This window comes from Carassius gibelio, chromosome A25 (genome assembly GCF_023724105.1).
Source record: "Carassius gibelio isolate Cgi1373 ecotype wild population from Czech Republic chromosome A25, carGib1.2-hapl.c, whole genome shotgun sequence".
NCBI lineage: Eukaryota > Metazoa > Chordata > Actinopteri > Cypriniformes > Cyprinidae > Carassius > Carassius gibelio.
This window is the reverse complement of record NC_068395.1, coordinates 10,053,233-10,066,897: the sequence shown is the minus strand read 5'-3', so window position 1 is coordinate 10,066,897 and position 13,665 is coordinate 10,053,233. Positions and strand designations below refer to the sequence as shown.

Here is a 13,665-nt window from a genome sequence, read left to right as displayed (position 1 = left end):
GACACGGATCAATGTGCTGCTCCTGTCAAACCCGATCCGTCAGACTCACAACGTGGATCAATACCACGCCTCGCTCCTCTTCATCCCCCTTTGTCTCTTTTCTATCTATCACGTCCCCTTTCTCCATATAATGAATGTAAAATGACCTACATCGAATTAAAAGAACAGACAATGGGCCGACTCTCGGGAGATCGTACTTCTGCGCACCCAACAAGTGATGTTTTTGGGGGGAACCCACAAATGCTCACTGCTTCCAGGCAAGAACGGGGCTTTTCACCGTCAATACCAAGTCGTTGGCATGCCAGAAATGGCAGCGTTAATAAAAGCAATCACTAATGCTCGTCTCAAGAAGGTGCCGCTGGCCATGGAGGCGTCAGGAGATGTGTCTCAAAAGCCTTGGTCTTTTGTGGTCCTTAAGAAGCGAAGGCCCTCGCTCCGCATATGTGGGCTCTCAACACGCCCGCCAGCGAGTGTTAGGCTTTTCACAGACCTCCCATTAGCCCATTTTGAGGACGTTTGTGAAAGGACTGGAAATGAACTTGGGCACACTTTTAGTGCTTTCTCTTGCTTTTTCTGCTCGCGTCTTTCTCTCGGCTCCCTCTTTCTCTGACTTGCCCTGACCTCTCGGCCTCTTTGCATCATGCCGAACATGTCAGGGTTTTTTTCTTTTCTTCCCCTTCCCGCATTCAATTTCTCCACCCAAGCCGTGTCGGGAAGTCTGAATGTGCACGGGAGAGACCGTTGGCCAACGTGTGCACGCGTTCGTCCTAATTACAGCGCTCGCACAAAGGTGCGCTCCTTTTACTCAAGGTCGAGACTCAATCAGCGTGGTCTGAACGCGTGACATCACTTTTATACAACTCACCTGTCTTCACCAGCCGCCGAAAATTGCTTTAAGTGCTTTGAAGTCACACATTATTTTGTATATTTTGTTTCCACACATCGGCGTTTTAAGCGTTTAATGCGCTAGAGATCAGAACGTTCAGCCCGTCGCAGCTTAGCGAAGGGCACAGAGTGTTTTTTAGCCAGACCTGGCCTTTATTTTAAAAGGCTGAATGCTGGTTTGAATGCGAGAGGTGGTCGATTGGGAAATTAGAGCACTTTGGTGCCGATATTTATGTGGGCATGTGGGCAAAGTGCTAATATTTTACAGCAGTTTACAGCCATGCTTCGCTAACGTTTCAGAGCGCCTGCCAGCTTTTGCAGCAGAAATGTGGAGTTTCACAGCATAGCTTTGGCCAAAAGAGGTGAAATGCAAACACTCAGGCTGTGTGCGAAGACGGGGAGTGTGTAACCAAACACAGATTTCTGACTTTTACACAGCGTTTCAAGGTGTGAACCACACTTATGTTCTACCACGGTGGCCTCATTTGAATAGTTGTAGTAGTACATCAAAAATAGTTCATAATATACATTTACCATTCAATGTGAAGCTAGGAATGCTATCAAAGATGATTTTGACAATAATAAAATCTTTGTTTCCTTTGCCCTAATTGATGTCTTCATGTATTTACAGCAAAAACAAGCATTAACTGGCCATCTCTCATGGTGGGGATGGGATTTTCAGCACAAAATGATCCTGTATGCCATATTTCTGAATGTGTGTGTTTCTGGTGCAGGTCTGGAGAAGACTCAGAGACAGGGAGTGGAGGAGCTCATCTCTGCCATGCCCTGCAACTTCAGCCACGCCAGCTTGTTCATCACCCTGCAGAAACACACACTCGTACACCGCATGAACGACTCCTTTTCCTGCCTGGTGAGAACACACACGTGTGCTGGGATGGAGAAGATTGTTCTTGTTATCTGAATAATCACACATATTAGATAAAACATGTTTTTATTCAGCTAGCTAGCGATTCTTCTGAACAGTTCTGGTCCTCAACTGTTTTTTTTTTTACTTTTGAGAAATAATTATTTGGGAAAGAAAGTGGAGATATAATTGTCTGGACTACATTGGTTGCACTATAGTTTTGATTTACTAAAAGTAACTGATTTATACGAATCATATTTTTGATTCATTAAAAAGAACTGGCTCATAAGAATCATTCATTTGAGAATCACTGTTGTTGTTGTTGTTGATGTTTTTTAAGAATAATTTGTTGAGGAACTGGTTGGACTGCATTGGCTGCACTGTATGGTTTAAAATGAGTGAAAATAACTTATTAATACAAAACATTCAGAATCATCCGGGAGTTGGACTAGACTGGTTGTGCTATATGTTTGCATTCACTAAAAAGAACCAGATCAGAGTAATTCATTCTCGAATCAGTTGGACTTACACTGGTCGCATGAATGCTTTTAATTCCCTAAATCATATCATTCTTTCAGAATTGGTTTAGACTGCAATGGCTGTGCTGCATGGTGTTGACTGACTTTGATTCTTCGTTAGAATTGTTTATTAGGTAATAATTAGGCTCTATATGCATGTTAGGCACTGTATGTTTTTAAATGATTATTATTTTAAAATGTATTCCCAAAATTAGTATGATAAGTCTGTCGATCACACCCAGGTCTCCTCATGAGTGAGCGTGTTATGTGTTGGTGAAAGTATTAAATATGGGGAGGGGTCTGTATGACTGGAGGGGAGGGATGTAGCCCTCCGGCTGAGTCAGGGCTCATGGTTAAGACGAGGGATAAACGCTTCCAATCAATACAACCCAAATAGGAAAACCATCCGCTTCCATCCCGTCTTCTCCATTTACTGCCTCGAATAAAAGATCCCTGCTGTGGACTGAGTTAGTGTGTTTGTGTCTGTGCGTGTGATGAAATTGGAGCAGTCGTGAGGCACATACATGGGTGAATTGTCCCTGATTGGAGGTAGCAAACACAGCTAACGGTGCAAATCCAAATCTTAGTTTTTGTATAACTCGGCACACAATATACAGTTACATATAAGCGTTATATTTTTCACCGTTTGCTGTTAACACCCTCAGTTGTTTTTTTTCCCCTCTGTCTTTTCGTCCCCTTTGTCACTTCGTACCTGCTCTGAGTGAGCACCTTCTGTTGTCCATTCAGCTTCTGAATGACTCTGTCTGTGTTGGGCTCTTTGTGAAGGCTCTACAGCCTTTGTTCAAACTTCTGTGTTCGCCTAAGAGAGAGCCACAAAAGCCACCTGAATGTGCTGCTTTTCCCATGCCTTCTGGGATGTGACATCTGTGGGGGAGTGGGCCTGTTTTCAAGCAAACGAATGGAGGGGGAATGGGATTTTTCAGCAGACTACATAAATACTATATGATTGCCTACAATCTCTATCTTATATCTTATAGAGTGTGGGTCGCTAGTGCAATCTCTGCACTAAATAAAATAAACATCCTGAGACCTTCCAAAAGTAATTTCAGTACATTTGATGAAGCTAATGAATCAAAAGTGTCAGTGGCTCGTTAATCCGCTAGTTTTACACTTTTTAATGATAATCATTTTGTTTGTGTGATTTTTGTATGAGGTTACAAACAGGTTACAAAAAACATTTAACATTTAGGATCATATTTACACAGAATTGAATATTCGATATATGTAATGCATAAACATGCTGTTTTTAATGTATATTATAATGCATAAATTAGTAATAATATTGTAAAAATATATATTTTTATATTATATATTTATTATAATATATATAATTTCAGTACAGGTTTTTCAATTTCAGGCTTTTCTTATCGTTTGTCATTTTATATATACTGTATATGTGTTTCTGTATCTCTCTCTCTCTCTCTCTCTCTATATATATATATATGTATATGTATGTGTATATATAGATATGTATATATACATATATGTATATACATATATTTGTGTGTGATAAAAAATTCTTATTTCAACATAAAATAAAATTAGATAATATATATACAATAAATGCAATTTTTTAACAAAGCATTCAAGTCTCAGATTTTCAAACCCACTCTTAAAAACTCAATCAATACATGCAGCCTCAAGGAAAATCAATAAGTGGTGCTGTTGTTTTTTTGTTATTTTTTTGCGTCAGCTGTCGTTTGATACAGGGATTAGGCTCAGTGAGCTGTTGGTGATTCAAAGACCAATATTTGGATTTTTTTTTTTTTTTCTTGACAACAGGGAATGTGTACACTGGTGTCATTGGACTGTGTGTGCATCTTCAGAAGCAATTAAAAAAAAACTATATTTTTGCAATCAAAAAGTTCAGGCTGTGAATGTGTTTTCAAATTAGGGGCAGTGATGACCAGTCATGCTTCAAACTTAATGAAATTACTCGCATCCCCTTCACCCTCCATCCCATAATCACACATTCTCCCTGTGACACACTCCTCCACATTCACCCTTATTAACAACCATAATGGCCTCTAGATGGGACATAAAAAAGCTTTCTATTACCGTCAGTTACTGGTGGAAATAAAGTGATTCAGGACTTGACCACATAAGAGACACTCATGAAACTAGCAGGCTAACAGGAGCGACTGACACTTTTGTCTCATTAGCTCGGTTCGTCAATTATACTGAAATAAAAGTTAAGTCTAATGTTTGGTAGGTCTCCGGTGCAAAATTGTATGGTGTTTTAGTGCAAAAACCAACATCTAATGCACTAGCAACCCATAGTCCAGTTTAATCGAGTGCTGTTTTCAGTGCAAACATCCTGCTTTTTATGTTTATATATATATTTTATGAGGATATTTTATATAATATGTTAACTTATTTATTTATTTACTCCGACAACAGTAAATTCCTATATATTTTATATAGTTGTATAATAAATACTAATAATGTAATTATTATTATTATTATTATTTTATTATAGAGAACCTAAGTTTGTTTCTATTAGTAAACGTTCATTGTATAATATGTATTAAGCCAAAAAATACCAAATAGGTTTTGTCATCCACAAGCAAGGTTTTGTCCTCCGTCTCTCCTTCTGTGTGTGAGATTTTCTGTTTTCGACGAGGAGAGCCAGACCGGGCCGTGTTGGTTAGGATGATGCTGCTGTCGTCTCAGTCGGTCGTTAGCGGTTAATTGAGCGCGAGGAGCCAAGACACGAGCGGGCCATCTGTTTGCCAGAGTGGAACATCTTGTGGCACTCGGCTCGGCGCTGGGCCACCGTTCCTCAGCCCTGAATGGTGCAATATTAATAGATCTGACCAAGAAGAGAAGAGATGTTCTGTGACAGAAGAAAGTTGTAGGGGAAAAGTGGAAAGAAGGGCAGTAGCTCAGGCCTCAATGTTTTTTATTTGTTTTTTTGCTGGCCAAGTTGGCCAAGTAGTTTAAATATACTGTTAAAGATACTGTTTTATTTAGCATTTTTAAATGTTTATAACTCATTCCTTTTAGCATGTTACAAAGGAATATTATAATTTTAATATAATTAATATGAATAATTAATAGAATTTATAACCACAAGGTTTTTACCCAAAAATATCTGGGAATTATCTATTTTATGTCCCTCCATAACAACAATAAATGTATAAGGTTGTTATATTTGTTTATAATTTTTGTGCATCTCAAGTTATTGTAAAGCCCTGTGGATGTCAGAGATTGATTGAAAACAAGATGCAAGTGCTCAAAGCTAACTTTTTTAATTAATTAACTTTAGTTTGCATAATTTTTTTGTTGTGCATTGTTCATATGACCTATTGTATATAAGGTTTTGGGTTTTCCCCTCATTTTCATTTGAGATGCTTAATATTTCACTGTATAAATAAATACATAAAAGATTTTTTGAACTTGGAAATTATACAAAGATTATTTGAGTCTAGAACCATTTCTGGAAATAGTACATTTTCTGATATTTAGTTTAAGAAAAATCATATTTAATTTTAGAATAATATTTAGAGTACTATTTCGGTCTTTCTACTTCAAAATTTCCCATTTAATCCTGCCGAGTATTTAATTCTTCATTAAAGTGTTAGTTTGCTTAGCTTTAGTTCGTTTAAGTGAAAATTGTTTCTTCACCAAATTTTTTTTCAGCGTAGAAATATTCCACATGTGGTTCTGGAGGGAATTTCTTTTTTTGGACATCCCAGAAAAACCATCTTTAGTAGATGATGTTTGTTTGTCTAAAAGGTTACAGCCAACTGGTGAGAAACTCCTTTTATTACTCACCCAAGCCAATATTTACTTAAAGGATTAATTCACTTCCAGAATAAATAAATAAAAAAAAATCCAGATAATTTACTCACCCACATGTCATCCAAGATGACTGTTTTTCTGTCTTCAGATGCAAAGAAACTTTCTTTTCACCTTCATTTGTAAACACTGGGTCGGTACTTCCACCAGCGTCACCCGTGACCTCTCCAACGTGACTATATAATGCGTGAAGTCGAGCTAGTGCAAGATAAACATTTGTGGTTAAAAAGTATATATATATGTTTATTTGCGACTGAAGAAAGAAAGAAAGACATGAACATCTTGGATGACTTGGGGGTGAATAAATGATTGAGAAATGTTTGTGGAAGTGAACTAATCCTTTGAAGATGAGTGTTTATTTTGAACCCTTTATATGAGTGTGAGACACTTGCTTTGAGATTAAAAGGTTGGATGTTTTTTGTGTACCATATCATATGCACATTCATGTATGGAGCCAGAAGAGTCTCAATAAAGATAAATGCACACACTACAGTCACATATGCACACATAGGATTCATACATGCACACACATAATTCATAAATACACACACAGGATACACAAATGCACACAAAATTCACAAATTTTGTGCACACACAAAATTTAAAAAGCACAGAAGATTCACAAATGCATACAAAATTCAGAAATGCACACAAAATTCAGAAATACACACACAATTTAGAAATGCAAACAACATTTACAAATGCACTCAAGATTCACAAATGCACAGGACAAGATTCAGAAATTTATTTCTGATGCACACACACATATATCTTGATTCACAAACTGCTTGCGGTCTGTGAACTTCACTGCATTTGTGTGTGAATTTTGAGACTCCCTTGACTTGGCTCGACACACAAATGCCTTTTTTTAAACAGGGAATGATCTGCAACCAATCAGATATCTCCCTTGTTTTAGCCAATCACAAGAATGCACCCCACGTGGGGGATTGTTTACTTATAAGCCAATCAGCGAACGACTCACTTTCCTCACGCAGCGAACGACTCACTTTCCTCAGCGAACGACTCACTTACCTCACACAGCCAGCGACCCACTTTGCGCAGCGAACGACTCACTTTCCTCACCCAGCGAGCGACTCACTTTCCTCACGAGTCACGCAGCGAACAACTCACTTTCCTCACCCAGCGAGCAACTCACTTTCCTCAGCGAACGATTCACTTTCCTCAAGCAGCGAAGTTGAGCGAACGATTCACTTTCCTCACGCAGCGATCAACTCACTTTCCTAAGCGAACGACAGCCGGAGACCCACTTTTCGCAGCCAGAGAGCCACTTTCCTCTCGCAGCGGACCACTGACTCTCTCTTCATGTAGGGACTGAATATTATAAGTAAAGTGACTTCTATATTGCATCCAAAATAATATTTAGATATATTTAAATATTCAAAAAGGTTTAAAAATTTTTTTTTTTTTTACTTTCATTAAAATATTTCAATAAAATGAAATAATTGCCTATTGCAAATTTGTGAATCCATGGTTAACTTTTTTTCTGCAGCTATATGTATTGAGACATTTTTTAATTTATATTTAGTAAAAAATAATAAAAAATAAACCTGAATTGTAATCTAAACATCTGTATTTTCATACAATTTAATACAATTGCTGTATGAACACGTTCATGTGATTGGCTTATAAGTAAACAATCCCCCCACATGGGGTGCATTCTTGTGATTGGCTAAAAGAAGGGAGATATCTGATTGGTTGCTGATCATTCCCTGTTTAAAAAAAAGCATTTGTGTGTCGAGCCAAGTCAGGGGAGTCTCAAAATTCACACACAAATGCAGTGAAGTTCACAGACCGCAAGCAGTTTGTGAATCAAGATATATGTGTGTGTGCATCAGAAATACATTTCTGAATCTTGTCCTGTGCATTTGTGAATCTTGTCCTGTGCATTTGTGAATCTTGAGTGCATTTGTAAATGTTGTTTGCATTTCTGAATTGTGTGTGTATTTCTGATTTTTGTGTGCATTTCTGAATTTTGTATGCATTTGTGAATCTTCTGTGCTTTTTAAATTTTGTGTGTGCATTTGTGAATTTTGTGCGCATTTGTGCATCTTGTGTGTGTATTTATGAATCATGTGTGTGCATTTATGAATCCTGTGTGTGCATATGTGACTGTAGTGTGTGCATTTATCTTTATTGAGACTCTTCTGGCTCCATATTCATGTAGTATCAGTAAATATTTAAGAGCTTGATTGGCGTCTGACTCTAAATAGTAGAACTGGTTTGCGTAGATCAGACAGATCTTTTGATGAAAGGAGGGCCACGGAAGTACAGTATCTCAAAATATACCGCGCATCAGCTTTGTTCAAATCAGCGTTGGACTTTAATGAAGCTTTCTGTCTTTGCTCCTGCATGAAGGTTGTGGGGTCTCGGTATCTCGGCTGCTGCTCAGTGCCGTGAGCGCCGGTCCCTCGTGACTATCAGTCTCCTGCGAACGTCTGAGACACATCGCAGTTCTCCTGATTCGCGGCCCTCCGCACTGTCGTGGGCGAGCGGCCCCCTCAAAGTGTTAATTTGCTAACGTTCCTTCAGAGAAGGCGTCTTAATTAAGTTTGTAAGATTCGTGCCTAATTTAGTTATTATGTGAAGGATGAATGAGCTAATGATTGCAACAGGAGCCTCGCGGCAATCTCCACTCACCCGCATTATGTGTGACTTTTCTGCCTATGAATTAATTGTTTGCACTTAACCTTGCACTCGTTTGTTTAAATGTTGGAAATAGACGGGGTGTTTTTAACAATATTTTTTGGAAGAGCTCATCTCGCACGCTGCGGTTTTGTTTTTTTGTGTGTCTTGGCGTGAAATGAGAGGCGTGCTGAAATTAGACACTTCGTGTTCAATTAGCGTAGCAGTGTTGTTGAGGAGAAACTACGGTAGGTGCGCATGGTAAATGTCGCGACATCATAGAGGTCCTGCAGAGGTCACGCAGAGGCAGCGGCGTTTGAAAAACTTTTTCTTCGCTGTTTGCTGTGGTACTTGTTGCTTTTGGCCTTGAGATACAGAACGTGTATGTTTCATATCTTTATTAAGCGACATGTATTCAAGGTCCAAAATAAGCGCCAAATGCAAGTTAAAAATAGAATACATTTTTTTTTATTACAAGAATGACGCTGATTTAAGTGACGTGAGAAAATCAAATCAAAGACATACCGTATAAACATTTATTAAAGGTTGTAACTGACATGTTTTTACCAGAGTAAATGATATACAGTTTGATATCTACGAGCCTTAGAGAGAATGAACATATATGAGCTAGTATTTTTTGGAAGTAACTATACTTAATTGCTTATTCACTAAGTATTTTAATATGCTTATTTATAATTAGCTACTTATTTACAATTAGTTTCAACAGCTCAAATTGTGTTTAGATAGCTTAAATATTCAACTTAACTGAATTTATCTAACTTGTCAAGTATGAACACTTAATTTTAAGTCGAAAGAAACAACAAATTATTACTTATTCTTATGCTGAATTTTAAGTTGTGATAACTAATCGCACATTGTATAATTTGTATATACACTATAATAGTATACACTAGGGTATTTTATGTTTTTAAATTAATTATTTATGCTCACCAAGGCTCTGTTTACTTAATCAACAATATAGTTAAAACGGTAATATTCTGAAATATTATTAAACCCTAAAATAGCTGTTAAAATAGCTCTTAATGTTTCTGTCTTTTTGAAAATTAAAAGAACCGCATTTATTTGAAATCTATATCTTTTGTAGAATTATATATTTCTTTACTGTTATTTGAATCAATATTGTTTTATAGTATAGTCGAGTATAAATAGTGCAGAGAATTTATTCTGATCTTGTTGTTGTGTTTCAGGGTTGGTTCAGCCCAGGCCAGGTGTTTGTTCTGGATGAGTACTGCGCTCGATATGGGGTGAGGGGCTGTCATCGTCACCTCTGCTACCTGAAAGACCTGATGGATTTTACAGATAACAACATCCTGGTGGACCCGACCCTCCTACACTACAGCTATGCCTTCTGTGCCTCACATGTCCACGGAAACAGGTTTACGAGCACAGGGTTATTTTGTACAACTTTTCACTGACATAAAATTTACATTTATGCACTTAGAATATGCTTTTATCCAAAGTACCTTCCACTGCATTCAGGGTACACTGCATTTTTTTTTTTTATCAGCCCTTGCTTTTCCTGGGAATTGAACTCATGACCTTGGCAATGCTAGTGCCGTGCTCTGCTGTTTAAGCTAAAGAAAGGGTCTAGAATCAAATTAATCTATAAAAAAAAAAAAAAAAAATTTTTAAATAGTGTTGCATTTTTACACACAATTTTAAGTGACAGTGATATATTATTCGTATTATACACACACACACAGATATATATGTGTTTCTATAAATTAATCTGTGAGTATTTGATATTAGATTTTTATTAGATTTTTGTTTTGTTTTTTGATTCGTTATACAATTAGCATTTCAATTGGATAGTGCAAAAAATAATTTATTTAGATTTTGTAGTGTATAAATTTTATTGAGAGCAACATTTTATGTGTTCATTACGGGAAAGATAGAAAGATATTTAAAAAAATATAATGTAAGCACCTGACATGCAAAAAAGATTTATGTGTAAATTTATGCATAAAAACAAACACTTTAGCAACGCCCTAGTGCCCTTTCAAATAGCAAGGAACATTTGCTTTCCATGGAGGTTGTGCATTTTGAATTCTCACTTATTAAGTGTTTGAAATCAAGGATTTCATTTATGTTGGACAAATGAGAAGTCCCACATGTTTGATAGATCACAAAAAGAAAAAAGAAAAAAACACTTCGAATGGCTTTTGTCCACACATAATGGGTGAGTATACAAAAGGAACGACAAGACAGAAGAATTTCTTTAATCACTCGGGAGGCGCTCAGCATGGCTGACATGTTCCCGCTTCACTCAAAGAAAGACAGAGAGCGTCTGCTTGGCAAATTAATTAATGGCTCTCCATTATCTCAAAACACAAAGCAATTAAACTGTAATTACTTAGTCCGTTTGTGCTGCTTGTACATTTTTTCTTTCATAAGGCCTCCGAGGATATGATTTTCATATAACAGGCTTGTTTTCTGTAAGTGATTGTGTGAATTATTGATGGTTTGACATTACTTAAAGACGGAAATGTGCTTTACGTTAGCAGTGAGAGGACAGAATGCGGCTCGGGTATGAGCAGTGTCCCTTGTCCACTTGTTGGTGAAGTCCTTTGTGTTTAGCGTATACTGAAAGCTGTTCGCTTTCTACTTACCTCGAATCAACCGCCAATTGACTTATTAGATGTTAAATACACACGGATGTGCTCACTCTCTTTGATGGCTTATTTAATCAATTAGGAACAGTAATGATTAGCCTCTCTAGCTAATCACCAGCTACAATTGAGGAAAATTGGCACGAGTTGCTTTTTGTTGGAGGAGGTGTCATTTGAATAATGACAGTTCAGCTGTGAAGCCCAAAGAGAGTGTTCTTGGGAACATATATAGGGGGAATTCAGATGTCAGAAAGAGAAAAGGCACAAAAAGTGAAGTAAATAAAAATAATTAACTCTTACTCACTCTGCTTGATATCCATTATAGTGCACATCTTCCAAAGACATTTTTAGCCAGTCAAGATGATGTTATTATGGTTCAAAATGAGTTTATAGCATAAATTCAACACATTGCACAAAGTATCACTGTAAAATTATTCATAAAATGTTTGTGTGTGTGTGTTTAAGAATAGTCATTTTTATATAAAAAAAATTGGTCTTAATTGTTTCTGCCACAGAATACACACAAAAAAAAGATTGTTGTTACTTTTTAACTGATTATTCACTATTTCGAACTCACTTTTCACAATTTTGAGTTTATATCTCACAGTTCTGAATTATTCTCAGAATTGCATGTGCCATGATATTCTTCCATAAACATGATCAGACAAAGGTAGATCCCTGTTCTCTTAATAAAACAGTCATCTCACTGACTGAAAACACCTCTGAACAGATGGACTCTTAATTTCAAATTAATTCTTCAAATTAACAGCTAATCCTGGAGTTTCCCATACTTTTGCCACTCACAGATAAGTAATATCTGTAATATATTATTTTTTCTGTAATATATGCATATGTATATATATATATATATGTGTGTGTGTGTGTAAGGGCTGGGTAAGTTCATGTGGTGTTATATTTTATATTTATATGTTATATTTTATCGCGCATTAACACCATTTTCTATTATTATGAAAGTCCTTTGCTGACTGGCTCTGAATACACATACAGACAAATCATGAGTCACAGGAGGGGATGCTCTCAATCAGATTATTTAGGCTAAGCTTCAACATTAACAAAACACTGTGCACTGTTATTTTAACAGAAAAGAATGCAACAAGCTCGTAATCATGACTTCACAAGTTGTTAATAGGACGTTTTCCGATAGCACGTGAAGACTGCAGAGAAGCGCTTGCTCAGCACAGTGGAGTGAATAGTTTTTTTAACTTTGTGGTTTATTATTTTGAGTCGTATGGGACGCGGTAACACACATCCCTCTCACAATATATTGCTTTACACATCTATCGCTTTTGCCGCTCAGAAATATTCACGCAATCATGCAGCACGTATCAGAAGATCTGCGCTCCGGTGCGGTTAGCACTCACAATCACCGATCTATATATAACTGGACCCACTCTTGCCCTTCTCTTCCGACCGAGGCAGAGACTGCTAAACGGAGCAATCACACTAGTCAAGCAAACCAGGCTTTGAGGGTTAAGATTGCCTAGTATGAGCATACCCTAATTATTCATACCCTTATAATTAATCGTGCAGGTCTATACTCGGAAGGTGACTGTTCTAATGTTATGATCGAGGCTCTGGACTTTTTCTATAACAAACTATAAAATATTTTCTATAAAAGTGTTAATGTCCTGGCAGTGATAAATGGCTTGTTTTATATTTAATTAAATTACATTAATGTTATAAGTTGAGATTTAGGCTACAATAAACTTTTTAACCGCTACTATGTAAAAGGAACTGCTGTAAAAAGCACTTTATTTGTTTAAAGTGTTTGCAAACCAAATGTTATTACACTTTTGTTCATATAGCAGTATGCCTAAATGAAAAAAAGTGCACAATTCACTACTTTTGAATGCATTATTAGTTTTGTGTGCAACAATGCAATTAATTGCGATTAATCGCAGACAATAATGCGATTAATCACAAGTTGCCCAGCTCTAATATATATATATATATATATATATATATATATATATATATATATATATATATATATATATATATACATACATACATACATACATACATACATACATATATATATATATATATATATATATATATATATATATATATATATATATATATATATATATATATATATATATATATATTAGGGCTGTCAAAAATAGCGCGTTAACGACGTTAATTAGTTGTTTGTTGTTAATTACGTCAAATTTTTTTTACGCATTTCACGCATGCTCAGTGTGACAAATTATTCAGGTCAGGAAAGTCTCGTCGATCTCTGTATTCTCAAGATAGTAAAAAACAGCGGCAAACGCCG

The 13,665-nt window shown here is 36.5% G+C and overlaps 1 protein-coding gene across 8 annotated transcripts in view; it reads left to right on the top strand.

Moving 5' to 3' along the window:
• LOC127947096 (calcium-dependent secretion activator 2) overlaps window positions 1-13,665 on the top strand; it is a 149,850-nt gene that overhangs the window by 87,280 nt on the left and 48,905 nt on the right. For all 8 annotated transcript variants that reach the window (XM_052544033.1, XM_052544040.1, XM_052544039.1 and 5 more), the window contains exons 12-13: window positions 1,620-1,756; window positions 9,942-10,129. In XM_052544033.1, the coding sequence (XP_052399993.1) occupies window positions 1,620-1,756; window positions 9,942-10,129 (325 nt within the window). The remainder of the gene's footprint in view (window positions 1-1,619; window positions 1,757-9,941; window positions 10,130-13,665) is intronic.